The sequence below is a fragment of the Nyctereutes procyonoides genome, unplaced genomic scaffold, assembly GCF_905146905.1.
Source record: "Nyctereutes procyonoides isolate TBG_1078 unplaced genomic scaffold, NYPRO_anot_genome, whole genome shotgun sequence".
Classification (NCBI taxonomy): Eukaryota; Metazoa; Chordata; class Mammalia; order Carnivora; family Canidae; genus Nyctereutes; species Nyctereutes procyonoides.
The window spans coordinates 3,015,463-3,033,935 of record NW_026575045.1 but is presented as its reverse complement, the minus strand read 5'-3'; the positions used below and the strand labels follow the sequence as shown (position 1 = coordinate 3,033,935).

The following is an 18,473-nucleotide window of genomic DNA, read 5'->3' as shown; positions in this document are numbered from 1 at the left end:
AGCCATGTGCTTTTTTTTTTAAGGATTTTATTTATTCATGAGAGAGAGAGAGAGAGAGAGAGAGAGAGGCAGACACACAGGCAGAGGGAGAAGCAGGCTCCATGCAGGGAGCCTGACATGGGACTCCATCCCAGATCTCCAGAATCAGGCCCTGGGCCGAAGGTGGCGCTAAACCCGCTGAGCCATCCGGGCTGCCCAACCATGTGCTTTGATTAGAGTTCTTTGTAATTATTTCTATGTAAATTTGATCAGATAAAAATTATAAGATACTATTTTTAAGTATTTTAGTTTTATGAACATATTCCATTTCTCTCATATGCTAAAAAAAGGAATAAAGTTTCTCTCCAAAAAAAAAAAAATTTACAGTTGAAAACATTTAATTTTTAAATATTTAGAATTTATGTTTGATAGGCAAGAAACTACAGCTTATTTGCTATGAATGAATGATACTCGTTCTTAGAAAGCAGTATGTCCAATGGGGAGAAGATAGGTTGGTTACTGTATGTTTTTACTCATGCAGCAGTAATTTTTTGCCATTGGAGAGGCAGAGAGGTCAAGAGGTCAGTAGTTACTTTCAGTAGTAATACTGTCTTCCTGTCTACTGTAGTTTCTAAAAAATAAGTATGAATTGAAAGTTTGTCAGTGCTGTTTTATGAGATTCCACCTGTGTATATTGATTCATGAATACCCAGACGAAATTTGTTTCAGAAAAAAACAGTCAGGTTTTGTCACTTAATCTACCTCTTGTGGGAAGAAACCTTCAGTGTTTGTTTTGTTTTGTTTTAAAACCAAGAAAAGGCTTCCTAAGCAATTAAAATTTACTATTTAGGGAATAATTTCTTAATGCTACATAAGTAAATTTGTGTCTCTTGGTTTATATGGTAAACTCTATTTAAGAAGAAAAAGTAGGAGAATGGGTTAGATTTTAACTAAATTCATACTTTTTATTGTGGTAGAATATTTCATAACATAAAATTTACCATTTTAATCATTTTTAAATGTACAGTTCAGTGGCATTTAGTACACTTACATCATTCATTGTATGGCCATCTGCACTATCCCATCTCGCCGAATTTTTCCTCATCCCCTTACTGAAACTCTGGACTCATTAAATAATAACTCCTTATTATTCTTTCCCTTTTTCCCCTGGTAACCTCTATTCTGCTTTCTCTATGAATTTGCCTATTCCAGATGCCTCATATAAGTGGAATCATACAATTTATCCTTTTGTGTCAGACTTACTTCACTTAGCATAGCATAATGTTTTCAGAGTTCATCAATGTTGTAACATGTTTCAGACTTTCATTTCTTTTTGAGATTGAATGTTATTCTATTGTATGTATATGCATACGTATTGTTTATCCATTCATCTGTTGATGGTCGTTTGCCTTGTTTCCATCTTTCAACAATTGAACATTGGCATACAAGTATCTGTTTGAGCCCCTGCTTTCAGTTCTTTTGGGCGTATACCCAGGAGTGGAATTGCTGGATCCTATGATCATTCTATGTTTAACCTTTTGAGGAATCACCAAACTATTTTCTTTTTTTTTTTTTAAAGATTTTATTTATTTATTCATGAGAGAGAGAGAGAAAAGCAGAGACACAGGCAGAGGGAGAAGCAGGGTCCATGCAAGGAGCCTGACATGGGACTCCATCCCAGGTCTCCAAGATTAGGTCCTGGGCTGAAGGCGGTGCTAAACTGCTCAGCCACCTGGGCTGCCCACCAAACTGCTTTCCATAGCTGCACCATTTTACATTCCTGCCAGCGGTACACAAGGATTCTAATCTCTCCACTTTGTCATCAACCCTTGTTAATGTGTGTGCATATCGGGGGTGGTGTGTGGTATTTGTTGTTTGTTTATAATAGGCAAACTAATGGGTATGAAGTGGTATCTCGTGCTTTTGATTTGTACTTCCCTATTGGCTAGTGATGCTGAGTATCTTTTTACTTCTTTATATATTTTAGCTATTAATCCCTTGTCAGATACATGATTTGCAGATATATTCTTTATTCTGTGGTTTGTCCTTTTGATCTTTTAATAGTACTGTTTGATACACAAAAGTGTATTTATTTATTTATTTATTTATTTTTAATTTTTTTTAATTTATTTACGATAGTCATACAGAGAGAGAGAGAGGCAGAGACACAGGCAGAGGGAGAAGCAGGCTCCATGCACCAGGAGCCTGATGTGGGACTCGATCCCGGGTCTCCAGGATCGCACCCTGGACCAAAGGCAGGCGCCAAACCGCTGCGCCACGCAGGGATCCCTATTTATTTATTTTTAAAGATTTTATTTATTTGGGATCCCTGGGTGGTGCAGCGGTTTGGCGCCTGCCTTTGGCCCAGGGCGCAATCCTGGAGAACTGGGATCGAATCCCACGTCGGGCTCCCGGTGCATGGAGCCTGCTTCTCCCTCTGCCTGTGTCTCTGCCTCTCTCTCTCTCTCTCTCTCTCTGTGTGTGACTATCATAAATAAATAAAAATTAAAAAGAAAAGATTTTATTTATTTATTCATAAGAGATACAGAGAGCGAGAGAGAGAGGCAGAGGGAGAAGCAGCTCTATGCAGGGAGCCTGATGTGGGACTCGATCCGGGGTCTCCAGGATCAGGCCCTGGGCTGAAGATGGTGCTAAGCCGCTGAGCCACCTGGGCTGCCCATGATGCACAAAAGTTTTAAATTTTGATGAGGTCCCCTTTAGCTTTGTTTCATTGCTTATACTTTTGATGTCATATATAAGAAATCATTGCCAGCTTCAACATCAAGGAAACTTCTCCCTCTGTTTTCTTCTACGAGTTTCATAGTTTTAGTTCTTTTGTTTGGATCTTTGATCCATTTTGAATTAATTTTGTACATGGATAAAGTAAGGCTTTATCTTCATTCTTTTGCATGTTGATATTCCATTTTGCCAACACCATTTGTTGTAGACTATCCTGTCTCTATTTGAATGGTCTTGGCATCCTTGTTGCAAACTAATTGACCATATAAGCATTGATGATGGGTTACTCAGAGGTGTAAGGAAAATAATAATTTGGCTTATTTTGCCACCTAACAGATTATGTAGCTCCTTGTAGTTTATAAGACACTAGATAATTTTATTTTCACAACTGCACATGAATTACAGTGCTAACCATTATTTGCAACTCTTCAAGCTAGTGTGTTTTAGAATGCAGAAATATTCAGATTATAGAAAGATGATGTGATGCATGCATTTTCCATAAAACCCTTAACAAAGAACAGGGCAACATCCTGTAATTAAACATAGTAATCATTCTCTACCACAACTTATTAATATTAATGCTAAGTAAAATAAGTAAGGACTGGAAATTGCCTTACTTCAAATGCTGTTTGCTACTTAAATGAGTTTATAGCAGAATTAGGAAAAAAATTAGGTTTTCAGTCTTTCAGATTTTGGAATTACAGATAAGATTGTGGACTTATGTTAGTGTTGTCTGCACTTTAAGAATGAGGAATTGGAGACTTGGGAGTGGTGACTATCTGAATAATAAGTGATTAAGCCAGGACTCATTCTCAGCACTTTTCACTTTGAAGTGCAGTACTTTCTTTTTCTTTTACATTATGCTTCAGACTGCTTTGAATTATAGATGACTTTGATTATATAGAATATGAGTTAAATGTTAACATATAATTATTTTCCACTTATTGGCATATAGATTTTTTTCACTTATGTGTTCCATAAGGGTTTTTTTTTTTTTTTTTTTTTTTTTTTGCTTGTTTGTTTTGTTTTTGAGGTAGTATTTGGAAGGTGGTATGGAGATAAAAAAACAAATTAAACTTACCCCCATACTGCCACAACCTGTTCTTCATCCACCTCATTGGATGGAACCCACCACATATAGCTCACAAATAGGTTAGAAGAAACTTAACTAGGTTCATATGCCTCTACTTTTTCAAATTTGGTAAGCCATGGTTGGAGACCAGTACCGATTTCATAGTCACACCTGAGCCAAGTAAGGTGATTTCTGCTTGTTTACCTGTTTGTTGCAAAAGAAATGTTTCTTAGATATGTAGACCCATATTTATGTTATTCATTGGTGCTCTTTGACCCCTGAATCCATTGGATGCACAAATGTGTCTTTACCACACGTTATGGAAGGCTTTTTTTCCCCCTAAGAATTGGTCATTAAATTTTTCTAGAATGTTTCTAGTTTATAATGGTCAAATGCCATTGATTAAAAACAAACAAACAAAAAAAAAAAACCTCCAAAACAAACAAACAAACGAAAAAACCTCCAAAAAACTCAAAACTAATTTGCCTTTGCAGAGAAATGGAAGTTCAGTTGTGCCTTAAAAAAAGAAACACCGTATGACTGATTTCCTCCATGTGTTTTAGGTGTTCTTATTCCTTCATTCTTATATTTATTTCACAAATATTTACTGAGTGCTGATTAAATATCTGGCACTGGTGTACATAGTTCCTAGTCTCGGTGAGTTTATATTTACATGGGAGGACAGGCACTTAAAACAGCAGTTACAGTAAAGATGAGATGTTATGTTATGGGATTATGGAACACAGAGGAAAGCATCTAGCTCAGACTAGGGGTTCAGGCTTCTTGCAAGAAGTGATGCTTTTCTCTGAGAGAGGTGGTACAGTAGGATGAGTGAGTTAGCCAGCTGAAGCTGATGTGTTCCAGCCAAAGGCATGATAGATGTGAAAACCTGAAAGTTAGAAAGGGCTTGGTTCATGTAGGGAGTGGAAGCTTAGTGCGTCTGGAGTGGAGAAGGTGAGAGAAGATGGAGAGATGCTAGGCTGGAGAAATAAGTGAGGGTCAGGTTGAGAAGACCTTCAGTGCCTTCTGTGGTTTTAAAAAGCAAAGATGTACCATTAAATTTGTCTTTTAGAAAATCAGTCTGGTAGACGTAATGAAGAATGGATGAGAGAGGGACAAGCGTGGCAGAGACAGACCAGGGAGGAGTGTGCGTTTTAACTCTCATGAGAGAGGATGGTCCTGGATTGACGACAGCATTGTCCTGGAGAGAGGAGGAGACAGAATTAACAAAGTACTCCCTGAGAGACTCTGTTTTTAGAAAGTTACAGAGTCCAGGATTTTGCATCCATAAGTCCCCCTTGTATTTCTCTTTTCTGAATGTGTGAACTATTTCAGCCAGGAAGTTTCATCTTAGAAGTGTCAGTGTTTCTTCAGGCATGAGATGGTACTTCTAAGCAGTTAAACTTTAGCTTTGCTGCGTCCTTAGTGTCTGGTCTTCCCACTATACCCCACTGTAGACAGGTTGCTAAATAACTCCAGTTGACCTCAGCATAAAGTTCACCTCTGAAACATCACTGTGGCCACAGTAAGTTACTTAACCTTTTTGATATTAAACTTCCTTACATGTAAAACATGAACATAATAGCTAATATCCAAGGTCATCAATTAACTGAATGTTTACCATGTGCTAGGCACCACTTCAAAATAACATTGATTTTCCTTGGTGATAAGGAACCTGAGGCTGCAGGTGTTTAGGGGAAAAGGGCTTTTAAAGAACTTGGCCCAGATCATACACCTGGAAAATGTAGAATCAGGCCTGACTTCAAAGCCTGTCTAAATTCCCACATAATATTTTATTCTCATTATCCAACAATGAATACATTAAGTACTGGCAAATCTCATATGCTCCCCCTTCCCTCATTTTTATGATGAAACAGTTCACATCTGTTGAGCATCTACTATACTGGGCACTGTCCCTGATCCTCTTCAGTTCTCTACATGATCCTGTAAGGAAGGTTGCGTGATCTGCTAAGGTTCAGATAGTAAGGTGGTGGAGGAGAAATTTGAACTGGCTCCTGTGACCTGTTTCCCTTAGTAATAGGGAGCACCCTGATCACAGTGCTGGGTTTAGAGGAAGCAGCTGGAGACCCTGGAAGGTTCAGGCAGGAGTGCTGGGTATAATAATATGACAAGATGTGACTGTCAGAACAAAAGCCACAGATGTACGGTAAAGTGTTTTTTGATGTGACAAGTTTTTGTTTTAGGTGCTGTTACACTACCAGACTGTCAGTGAACCTGCTGTTATTAAACGATTGATTAGTGTCTTAAACAAAAGCACAGGTGAAGTGACAAAGAAGAAGCCAAAGTGAGTATTTTAATGCACAAATAGTGAACACAAGCAATTTAGTAGGTTTTTTTTTTACTGATTAATTCATTTTTATAGTGTTTCTCTTTGTGATAAGTGAAATCTGTTTTTACTTGCTTCAGAAATCTTTGTTTCCTTCTCAAAGACTAGATTAAAAGAAACAAAAAGCTTATTTAAGCTCCTATCTAGGTATGAATGGTAGATATAATTTCTATTTTGAATGCTGGCAGTGGGGTGTGAATTGTGTATAAAAATGTAAGTATAAATTTACATATATGTGTCAAGTTCTAGATACTAATGTTGTAAAAGTAATGGGCACTAAAAAAAATCAGTTCTGCATTTTAGAGAATGAATTTGAATTAGGCCAAGCCACTAGTCCCAAATTCCAGCTGAGTGTTCTTGTCACTTCCTTAATAAGAATCATTCTCTATGCTAAGAACACTCTAGGAAGAAAGTGAATTATATACTCTATGGCATCTGTTTTTTTTTCCCCACCCAGAAATTATTTCTGTTTAGAATCCACTTGGAGCTTTAAGCTGAGGCAATCACCACCATGTTGTTTCCCTCTGATTACCATTAATATACAGGCCTTAGTGGACAGTTTCCTTTGGCTGGGACAAGGTTGGGATTTTTCAAAGGACGTGCTTCCTGAGAACTTAAGTTTCTTACCTAATTCAATAAAGGCTAACCATAGTTTGGCTTGGCTGCTTCAGCTTTGGGGTTTTCCTCACGTCAGCCCTATGGGGAATCCCCCCCTTTTTCAGTCTTTGGGTGTTCCTCCTCATTTGTACCTGTGTAAGAGGCCAGAGGTGGTTAGTGGGTTAATAGGTTGGCTCTGAGTGGAAGAGAGAGTCTTCACACTGCTCTGAACCCATTTATGTCTGTTTCTCCCATTAGGAAGAAAGGGCTACTTAATCTCTCAAAGATAGTTCTTTAATAGTTCTTTTTATTTTATTTTTAAGATAAATTTTTAAAACTTATTGAAAATAATTGGCAATGTTCTATTGGTTTCAGGTGTGCAGCATGGTGATTTGACAGTTATGTGCATTTTTCAGTGCTCACCACAGTAGGTGTAGTCATTGATAGTTCTTCATTCTTAACTTGAGTCCTTAGCTTCTGGCATGACTTTAGTATCTGCCATTATGTTCTGAGAAATATAATTATATAATAAATATAATGGCTAAAATTTCTTGGGGACCACTATTTCCTAGGCTCTATTTTCACATGGCTTATATTCTCAGCAATTATATGAAGCTGCACTGTTTCCTCCACTTTTCAGATAAGGAAACTAAGGTTTAGAGAGGTGATATAACATATTCAGGTTCACAGAGCTAGCAAGGGGCAGAGTCAGGGTTTTAACCTAGTCAGTTGGTTCACATAAGTTATATTATTTTTGGCAGGAGCCAGGTTGTTTGACCCACCCAAGTGACTTGGAGAATTCTCAATCTAAAAATTGACTTACCTAATCCTGAATTTTCCCCTCCCTGCTTCTGCTACAAAGTCCTTGCTCTATGATGCTAGGTTTTAATATATTCTCATATTAATTTTCCTTGGCCCTTTATTTGTAGCTTCTCTCTTATTTTGCACCAACACCATTTGGTCTTTCTTGTTCATTTCCACTTCAGGTATATTGTAGACTCGATTGCTTTATATGGAATGGAATTGCGCTTTTTGGAAACAAAATTAAGTGCAAATAATGAATATATTAGATGATCTCCTTTCTTAGGAATAGGACTTTGGATTGAAATTGTCCAAAACCAATATTTGGAAATTTTGGAATTCTTTTTTAGAAACTTGTTTAGTTTATTCTAATTTGTCTGTCCCTGAACTTATCTTTCAGAAGGAGGGTTTGCTATCTTCTGTCTTTCTAGAGCACATCAAAATTAAATTAGAGAACCTTTTCAAAGTGCCCCCTTTTGGTCTCTACTCTTCCAGTAAGTTTGGGTGAGCCCATGTACAAGGATTTTGTACAATCAGGCTCATGCCTCCCTCCCATTTTCTACAAACACCATATTGTGGAAAAATCGTATGTGATTTTATTCTGAACCCCTGTTAAAGATGCACTATTCCTGTGTGAGAAAAGAGAGGGAAAGGAGGGAAAGAGAGATTTATAGTAGTCTGTTGGCACTAGGAGATTGTCCTCTTCATAGATAACTTCCCAGCATTAATCCACCAGTTAGAATTTTACATTGTATTCCTCTTTTACAATGAAAATTCTTTACTTTATTGAGTCTTTCAATTGCATGAGGAATGAAAGGGAAGGCTTTGGTAGAGGGTCCTTGAGCATTTTAGAGTATCGGGTCCTTCAAGAGTTGTATTTGGAAGATTGGTTTAGAAATATATAAAATATATATTTATCTATTTATTCATATATATATATATATATATAAAAAATGAACCAGCTAATATTTATTATATCTAAAATTATTCCTCTCATTTCTTTCAACTAACCCAGAAAATTCAGGCACATATTTTCATTTTTAAAAACTTCTTTCTTCTTAAGTTTTTGAAAGTTGATTTGTGAATGTGAAATCTTTATTTTTCAGTTTATTGCCTTTCTTTACCTGTATGGGATATCCCTGTTCCTCACCCACTTTTTACTTGACAGATTATTGACCAAAGGCCAGAATGCCTTGGTGGAGCTGCAGACACAAAGGCCAGTTGCTCTGGAGCTGTACAAAGACTTCAAAGAGCTGGGGAGGTTCATGCTGCGCTACAGTGGTTCTACGATTGCGGCAGGCGTGGTCACGGAGGTATTGCAAAGGGGGTGGTCGCTTCTTTGTCTACATGTCTTTACCTATTTTGTAAGAATAATTGCTGAGCATTCATGGCTTAAGGGGAGCACAGTTAGGATATTAGAATAAGATTTTTAAATTTATAGTAAAATAAATTTTTAAAAGATGGCAAGAAGATGTTTGGTTTTAGAACTTTTCATAGTGAGGCTTCCAAACTCTTCTTCATGCATAATGTTTCTCAAAATTTAAGTTTATTGAAAAAGAGATTTGTAAGTAGGCAACCCAGATTAAGAGAATGCATACTTTAAGAGTCAAATGAATTGGGGGAAGTGATTTCTCTTAATAATTTCATTGCTTTTTTTTTTTTCTTTAAAGAACTGGTTCTGAGTGCATTTGAAGTGATTCATTCAGAAGGTTCAATTAATGTTTCTGAAAGGGACCTATTGTATCATGTAAGGTGCAGTTGAATTTTGGAGAAAATAGCCAGAGGTGAATCAGCACTTCAGTGATTTAAACATTCTTTCACATAATCATGAGTAATATAAATCTTAGAAATACTGTATATTTAAAGGGGGCTTCGTTACTTCATATAATTGTTTTCTGCATAAAAATTATTCAGTTCATTTAATAGGATGTCTACTTTGAATGTAGGGTTTTATGTTGCATCAAAATTCAGTTATACGTGCATCCTGCAAAAGGCTTTAGAGTTCAGCTGCCCACGTTTGTTTCTGCCCCTCTGATTCATAGCAGCACAAGCACATTTTCTCCTTCAGTTCATTTACCTGTAGAAACAGGGTAGTATAACCAACCTCCCAGAGATATGAGTGAAAGGCTCTCACAAAGCATGTGGCATAGTCGTTGGCATTCCGCAAATGTTACCTATCATCAACATCACAATCTGCCAAAGCATTCTTTCTAAAAGAGCATTCTAGAAGATACAGTTTCTTATAGAAAATAATGGAGAAATTGTAGCAAATCTCAGAAATAGCATGACTGGAGAAGGGGAAATGTTGCATGAAAAAAGAAAAGTTTCATCTTGATATAATGATTATATTGTTGCCATTTTCCTTTTGCTGTTGTTCTTTAAATGCAATTGATTAAATTATAGCACTTTTTTTTTTCTTTTACAGATAAAAGAATGATGAGTCAGAATTTCTACCATGTTTCCAAATGCGCAATGAAATAGCTAAGCTTTGTTTTTAAAGAATTCATTTGTTCAGTTAAAGGAACAATGTGTAATTGGTATTTTTTTTTAAATGAGAAACTTAAAACGATATAATCAGCTGCAAAGAAGTATTAATCATCGCTCCTGCAAAAATTTCAAGTTGCCAAATGACAAAGAAAGGCTAATATTGCACTTTCATTTAAAAAAAAAGAAAAAAGATTTTCCCTTGAAATGTTAGTGAATGGATTTACTTTGCTGAGGTTTATGGGAACTATCTGAAATATGTATTAGAAGACATCATGAAATTAACTCTACTTCCAGCCAAACCTCAAAATATTTACAGTGTTCTCTTGATTTTTGACTCTACCACACACATTTTAAGGAAAAGTAACCAAACTGGGTTGTTTAGGCAGTTAATATTCAACCTGAGCAAATTTTTTTTTTTTTTTTAGTTAACTCTAAGAAAAGATTTGCTGAAGGTTATAGAAAAGGTATTTTATGTTGAACATAAGAATATTCTTCTTCCAACAAGTGAACTTTTGAAAGCTTAGTTTGGAATTAGTGGAAACTGTCCCTTTGATAACCAAGATATTATTTAAGGTGTAAAGTGAGCTAATAAAATGTCTTAGTTTGAGCATACCTGCAGACTGTGTTTTGTTTCTTAGATTCTGTTTATGAGATTCTCTACCACATCTTTACCTTGCATATTTTATAGACTGCAAGTCCCCTGTGAATAAAAGTCATGTTTTTCTTTGAAGTTTTCACGGCAAATTCCAATGTATATTTAGTTGAGTATTTGTTGAGTGGCTTCCTGAGCATAAGTTGCTTTAGAGGAGAATTTGTGCTCAGCTGAGCCTCAGACTCTGATCTGATGGATTATATGATAAGCTTTTTTTATTGGGAAATGGTGTGACTTGTATGTTGATGACTTACCATATACATGGGCATTTCTTTTATTCTATGGAAGAATGACATCCATATGCTAAAATGCACAAAGCATAAATTCTTGGTGAATGATCACATAGTGAACACACCCATATAATACATTTCTTTCCTGAAAAGTATTTGAATATTTGTTACTTCAGAGTTTACTTGCTAAGGTAAGAAGATGTCTTATTTATGTATTATGCTAATCAGGAATTTAACTGGTAAATCTGACACAATTAAAAGTGACTTAAGCAAAAAAGAAGACTAGCAGTAGACTTGATTTGACTCCACCCAGATCGAGCAGCTCCCAGTGTTAGCAAAGACTCATTTATGCTCTGCCTTCTCCAGTGTGGGTTTTGCCCTCAGACTCCATACAGAACCCCCTATAATCCCATACCTGGGACCCTTGGGTGGCTTAGGGGTTGAACGTCTGCCTTTGGCTCAGGGGTAATCCTGGAGTCCTGGGATCAAGTCCCACGTCAGGCTCCCTGCATGGAGCCTGCTTCCTCCTCTGCCTGTGTCTCTGCCCCTCTTTCTGTGTGTCTCTCATGAATAAAAAAAAAAAAAAAATCCCACACCTAGATCTTCAAAGCCTTCATCAGGGCCAAGGGCAGGTTTAAAGAGCATGTGTTTTCCAGAATTTCTAGAAACATCTCATCATTGACTATAACTGCATTTAATTTCTTTGCTTGGGGCATCCTTGTATTTGAGTATGAAATTAATCACCCACAGCACATAGCTGAGATTCATGGGAGGGTTGGAAGGAAATTCAGGGTGCTTTTAGGAGAGGGAAATGAATTCATACCTGGTAGGACCAAGGACAAGAACAGGAAGCATATTCTGCTGTGTTAGAAAAGGCCATGATGGGGAATTCCTGGGTTGCTTAGCAGTTTGGCACCTGCCTTTGGCCCAGGGCGCGATCCTGGAGTCTCAGGATCGAGTCCCACGTCAGGCTCCCAGCATGGAGCCTGCTTCTCCCTCCTCCTGTGTCTCTGCCTCTCTCTCTCTCTCTCTCTGTCTATCATAAATAAATAAATAAATAAATAAATAAATAAATAAATAAATAAATATCAATAATAAAAAGAAAAGGACATGATGGAATTAACTGTAAAGATGAATTTATTCTTATTTAAAACAAATGGTAGCAGTAGTAGAAATGAGTTTATTTCTTCCTTCTTAAATTGTGATCAAGTGCAGTCTTTTTATTTACATTATGTTTATAGCTGATTGTTGCTTTAGGGAGTGGTGACATTAAGGGGACCACCTGTGGGACACATGTGCCGACAGTGGAAAGTTGGGGTTAAGAGACAAGACATACAGCAAGCATGCCCAAGGTTGGCTTTGGTGGAAATCCTCCCCCTGAAACTTCTATGAATACTAGTCATAGTATATTCATTGGGGTTACTTTGCTTCCCATACTGTGTTTCTTATTCCTATATGTGGTTTTACTGTTTCTTCACAGGAGTGGCTTTGTTCTCTGATCTCAACTCTGTGAGTCTCTACTGCTCAATTGGCCTCTGGAGTAACTAGGCTTAAAAAACATAGATCCATGTTTTGATTTGTTACTGTTTTTTCACATGTTCATTATTTTTTTTTTTAATTTTTAAGAATTTTTTTTTTATTTATGATAGTCACAGAGAGAGAGAGAGGCAGAGACACAGGCAGAGGGAGAAGCAGGCTCCATGCACCGGAAGCCCGATGTGGGATTCGATCCCGGGTCTCCAGGATCGCGCCCTGGGCCAAAGGCAGGCGCCAAACCGCTGCGCCACCCAGGGATCCCATCACATGTTCATTATTTATGACAGTATTGGAGCCTCTCTGTGATCTTTTTATTTTGTGATGTAACAATATTTTTCAAAAAATATATATATTAGCTTTTTAAAAATGATGTGAAAATACAAAATTATTTAAATGTCCCTAGCAACATTCCTGATCTGTAGGAGTTCATCAAGATTGTGCAGCTGAAACACACCACACACACACACACACACACACACACACACACACACACACACACCCCTTACAGAAGATGACCCGATAAAAATTACTGGGTCATCACTTTTCTAGTTTTCCTCTAAAATGTTCATAGAGATAGATGATTGGAAAAACATTCCTTCCTTTCTCAACAGGCACCTGCCATACTCTAGGCACAGGAGAGAGTTCTGGAGTGCAGGTCTTCATTGGGCTGACAGCTCAGCCAGGCGCGGCGGGGGGGTGGGGTGGGGGGGTGCTCTAGGTACCACATACTACAAAGGCGAAGTAACAGTATGAAAGCATCCAGCAAGAATGTACCCTAAGGACAACACAGGTCTAAGTAAGGAGGGGGAGCCATTAATGCTGAAGTCAAATTTTACTTACACAAAAGATTCTTATGAGTCAAAGTAATTTAGCCTGTAAATCATAATCTCCCTCCCACCAATTTAGAAATTAGTGGAGGTAGAGAGAGAGACACACATTTTGCTTTGACAAAATCATCCAAGAGGGCAGTCTTCAAAACAGCAACATTTAAAATCCCACCAACAGTGAAAACCATTCTTTAGAACTCATCCACCTCCAGTAAGAAGAGCCACATCAATGAGAATCTTAACATTAGGACCAGAGCTGGCACAAGCCAGCAGAATCTCACACTGAGGTGAGGGACAGATGCAAGTGGCAGGATGAGCCCAATGGTAACCCTTGTTTGAGCTATTGAAAGGCTTTCTGTATCAAAGGGCTTATGAAAAGTAGAATGGATGTATAATGAACAATCCGTTTCTTTGAAAATGCCAAACCTAGTCAAGATTTAAAAAAAAAAAAAACAAAACAGGATTGAGATGAGGTAGAAGACTACATGATAAAGATTAATTGGAATGGGAAGTGTAACATGAGGTTCAGCTCTTGTGTATCATCATCGCTTTCTCAGGGAACCTTGGACTCTGCTTCCAGTAACAGAAGCTGGGTTACTGTGGCTTTCATAAGACCTAGTTCCTCTCCTTGGAATACGTTCATGGCTGGAATTTCATATTTACTTATGTAATTCACTATTTTTTTTCCTACTGAAATTAAGTCTCAAGAGGAAAGAGACCTTTTTCTGTTTATTATTTAATTATTGGTATAGACCCTAGCACATACAAGTGTTAAATGACTGAAATAATTCACGCTGGTGGTAGCAATATGAATGATTTTAATTTCCTTAGGTCTATGTTGTCTGAAAATCACAAGCTTTTATTTCTATTTGAATGCTGTGTGTACAGGGGCTATTTTTATAGTGAAGGAAAAAGAAAACTTACTGAAGCAAACTTTAGCACTGCTTCTGTCTATCTGTTAAGCCACAGCCCTGCTTTGGAGTCTCCTGTGCTGAGGTGAGCCTGGGAGATTCATATGTGCTTGTATCTCAGAATCAGGACAAGAAGGCACCTGGCTGCCAGGGATTCCGGTGGCTGAGGGAACTTGATGCATTTGAGCTTGCCAACATTGGGCTTGGATAAGATTCTTCTAAAGATGATTATGAAGCACAGTAACAGGCCTGCAGAAAAATCAGAAGTATGTGTAGGGTTCTGAGCAGGTGGAGGCAAAAACCTTTCTGGTGTGTTGTAGGTAACAAAAGTTTTCTTTAACTGCCTCATGGTGTCTGTGAGATGAAGATTGGTGGGTTGAGAAGACAATCAGGATAGGTTAGAAGAGATGGCATGGGAACCTAATCATAATAGCAACATCCAAATACCAAAGCCTGTAAAATAGATACTAATTACAGAAAGGGAATTGATGATCTAGAAGTTGTCCTTGGAAACCACCCCTAGAGTATAGAGTACATGGATAGATGAAAGCGATAAACAGACCCCAAGGTCGCACATGAAGAGAGTATACCGTTTTTATGCAAAATATTACAAAGGGATTACAGCCACATTTTTTCTGTTAAAACTTTTACATTTCTAAAATTAAAAATCTTGGGAACAAAGCAAAGCTCCCAAAAAAGTCATCTTCAGAGAAATTAAATAGTAACTAACCCCAGTCTTTTCTGTAGCATTAAATTTCAAAAGTCAAAGCAACACAGGAGCTGAACATATAAAACTTCAAGTTAGGGAGATTGCAACCCACTAACTCATTATTCAGCTGTGTGGTGTTTACAGGTGAGGGTAAGTTGTCCTTGTGGAAGAGGGGTGAAGGAAGTGGGGAGGCAGGATGTAAAATGTTCAGATCATGGAGGTAGTTCAGAACTTTATCAGGGAGGTCATGATAGAATATTCTGCGGCAAGCATATGTTGGTGCCCATCATTTGTGGATGTCATTGGTCAAAGATCACCAGGGCACAGCTAGTCAGAATTATTTCCATTGATCCTTGCTGTAGCAACAGAGACCACACACCATAGAGGATGATGAGGTCCTTCTCAGAAGTCAGGTTTAAGGGGGGGCTTGTCAAAGTATTTGGCACATGTAAGTAGGTAATTCTGAGGAAAGCTCAAGTGAGCAAGGATTTCTTCTGGATTGGGTGCTGTCAGAGAGGGAAGAATTCTGTATCTGGGGAACCCAATTTTATCTAAGATGTAGGGGTGATGCAAGAAGGTAAGGTGGTGGCAGTCACTCCAGTTAAATACAAGAGGGGGGTGCTTAATCATTCTTAAGATTTGCACAGTACTTGGATTTTCGCTATGTGTGATTAGCAGATCTCACTTCATTGGGATCACAGAGTGACCTTGTGTGATGTCAGAGAATTAGGAATTGTTAATGTTTGATAGAAGAACACCATGGCCTACATGCGAGGGCCAGGCTGGCTTTTAGCTCCCAGAAGCAACTTTTCCTCACATGGAAATCACTTAAATAGGTAGAAATAATAGTGCAAAACAACATAAATAGGTCAATTAAATTATACCGAAATATAGGGACACCAAATAGCTTGTGGCCTTTGTAATATCAATTCAGTACCCCATTACCTGGACTTAATTTTGTGATTCTCAGAGCAGTGTTCTCCTGCTGGGGAAGGTGCACACTTTCACTTTGCCAGGCTCCTGTGTTCCCCACACTGGTCTCATGATATGACGCTACAGTGGAGATGACCTGAGCTCCCTGAAAGGCTGGAAAAGCAGGAGGGGGAAGAACGAAGGCTCAGGAAAGAGCTGTCTGCTGGTCGAGGTTCTTGTGGAGACAGAGGGAGGTGGAGTCCTGAATAGGAACTTTCTCTGCCTGGCATCACTTACTTCCTGTCTGCCTGTTAACGTCCTCCCCATCCTTCCTTACCATCTCCAAGTTCCATCCTCTGGTCCCTTTATTGAAAGGGGAGCTCTCCATCCCCTGCCTGGGTTTCTGCTGAGCATAATGCATACGTCTGGGATGCCCACATCCTATTACACTGTGGCTTGTTTAGCGCTGTCTCCCCTGGTTGAAGGTGACTTCCCCTAGCACCAAGTATCCAGATGTCTCCCTATGGCTTCTGGCAAATACACCCTGTAGTACTTCCTGGTACTGCAGCTACCTGGGTAATTCAGAGCTCCAAAAACACTTGAGAGCTCTCTAAATCAGGGAATACCTATCCTTTTGAAAAGGAATAACTTTTGTCTATGAGGTGAAAACACCTTATCCTCATCTGAAATATTCTAGAACCATTCTTCAGAATATTAATATGCTCCATATACCATGTTTATAATTTTTGTCCATTGAGCTGACAGTCTTGAGTCTTGTATTCTCACTGTGCAGGACCTGGCACTGATCATCCGCTGGGCTGCAGCGGGGGCAGATCTGGTCTCTGCTAATGGGAATACACTTGAATGCTCCTCCAGGGGCATGATCTGAATGGCTCAGCGCTCAGCAGAACACACACTCAAGAGCAGGGGGACCAGTCCAGGGGATTCAGGAGCAGGTCACATCCAGGGGCACAGTGATGCAGGTGGAACTGCAAGGGAGTGGGATCTATTCCTAGACCTGGATATAGGATTTTAAGTCTTAAGGGAAGCCTGGCAAGAGATGACTGGTCCCACTTTTTGAGGGAAGGGCATGAAGGCAGGTTAGGGCTTGGGTTGAAGTGAGGCCGGATGCCGTGTCCTCAGGAAGCTCTGGTTCCAGAGTTAGGTATGTGGTTGACCTGCACGCAGGGATCAATGGTTATAGTCTGAGCAGAAAGGGGCTGGTAGGACGGAGGGAGAAGGCAGCGAAGGGCCATTGCATCACGCCAAATGCACCAGGTCAAGTTGGGCAGCAAGTGGTGCAAAGACACAACTGTGAGTAGTACCCATGTGCCCATGTCTGCTAGAGGCTGGGCCTCTTTCTGTGTGGGGAAGTTCTGAGAAGCACTAAGCACTTTTTAGAAGTACTGAGTCCAGTTTTGCACATTATTCTGCTATTATGTGGCAGAAAATTCCATCCCTGCGGTGTCCTTGGAAAGTCCCTTTCTTTATAAAGCTCTCCCTTAGGTAGTCCTCTAGTTGGCCTCTTTGGGATTATTATGAACCACACAAAAAGAAAAAAAATCTGATTAATCGATCCACGTTAGTCTCCGTTGCTTCTGGCACATAATCAGGTTTTTTGTTGTTGTTGTTGCTTTTTTGTTTTTTGTTTTTTGTTTTTTTCTCAATAGCTCGGGTGAGAGAAATTTCAGTTGAATGGGTGAGGGAATGGGAGGGTGATGCATATTTTCAAGTAGGAAGTGCTTGGGTGGGCTTCTAGAAGGTTCAGAAGGAGCAAAGAAGGGGCACCTGGGTGGCTCAGTCAGTTAAGCATCTCCCTTCGGCTGCGGTGATGATCCCAGAGTCCTGGGACTGAGCCCTGTGTCAGGCTCCCTGCTCAGTGGGGGGGCTGCTTCTCCTCCTCTCTCTGCCTCTCCCCACCACTCATGCTCACGCGTGCTCTCTCTCTCTCTCTCTCAAATGAGTAAAATCTTTAAAAAAAATGAGCAAAGAAGACACTAGAAGCTGAGAGTGGGAGAATCAGAGACACAGGCTAGGAAAAGTGTGTCCATCTGGCCTGGGTAACCCCCCACACCTGCCCCTAGTGTCTCTGCCCTAGGCTCCTTGCTACTTCGTTGTGTGGGGCCAGTGCTGGTGTCTGCAAACCATGTTGCTTACGGTTCTTGGCTCTTGCCAGCTGGCTTTCGCTGACTAGGCCTGGGAGGAAGGGGAGGGAGAAGATGCTACCTTCTGTCTCCAGTCCCTGTCAGCATGTCTGCAGCCAGGGCCAACAGCTACCACCGCAGCCTTCCCGGCCCACGGCTCTGCCAGCTGCAGCCACACTGCAGGTCAGCCGCATCCCCTGCTACCCGCCTCTCCCTCCTGTCCCCAGTCTCAGCCGTGGTGGCCTCTCTTCCATGGTACTACATGTTACTATTGTCCGGGTACCTCAACAGGACTGGCTCCTCTCTCAGCCCTCTAACACAGTGTAACCGTTTCCTCCTATTACATTTGGAAACGCCTACATAGTTTCTGTGTTCTGGAACAGCCCCTGGCTGTATGTAGTATTTGTCCATGTATATATATTCCTATTTATGTGTAACCAGGTATCCAACAGACACACATCAAAATGACCCAAAATCATTAACACAGATAAAGGAAAAAGAAAAGGAAATGTTAAGAGTTTTAGGCTGAG

The 18,473-nt window shown here is 39.4% G+C and overlaps 1 protein-coding gene across 3 annotated transcripts in view; it reads left to right on the top strand.

Annotated features, from left to right (window-relative positions):
- Nucleotides 1–10,634, top strand: part of HBS1L (HBS1 like translational GTPase) — an 85,015-nt gene extending 74,381 nt beyond the window's left edge. For all 3 annotated transcript variants that reach the window (XM_055324658.1, XM_055324655.1, XM_055324659.1), the window contains 3 exons: nt 5,995–6,095; nt 8,704–8,848; nt 9,961–10,634. In XM_055324658.1, the coding sequence (XP_055180633.1) occupies nt 5,995–6,095; nt 8,704–8,848; nt 9,961–9,972 (258 nt within the window). In that variant the 3' untranslated portion in view covers nt 9,973–10,634. The remainder of the gene's footprint in view (nt 1–5,994; nt 6,096–8,703; nt 8,849–9,960) is intronic.
- The last annotated feature ends 7,839 nt before the right edge of the window (nt 10,635–18,473 follow it).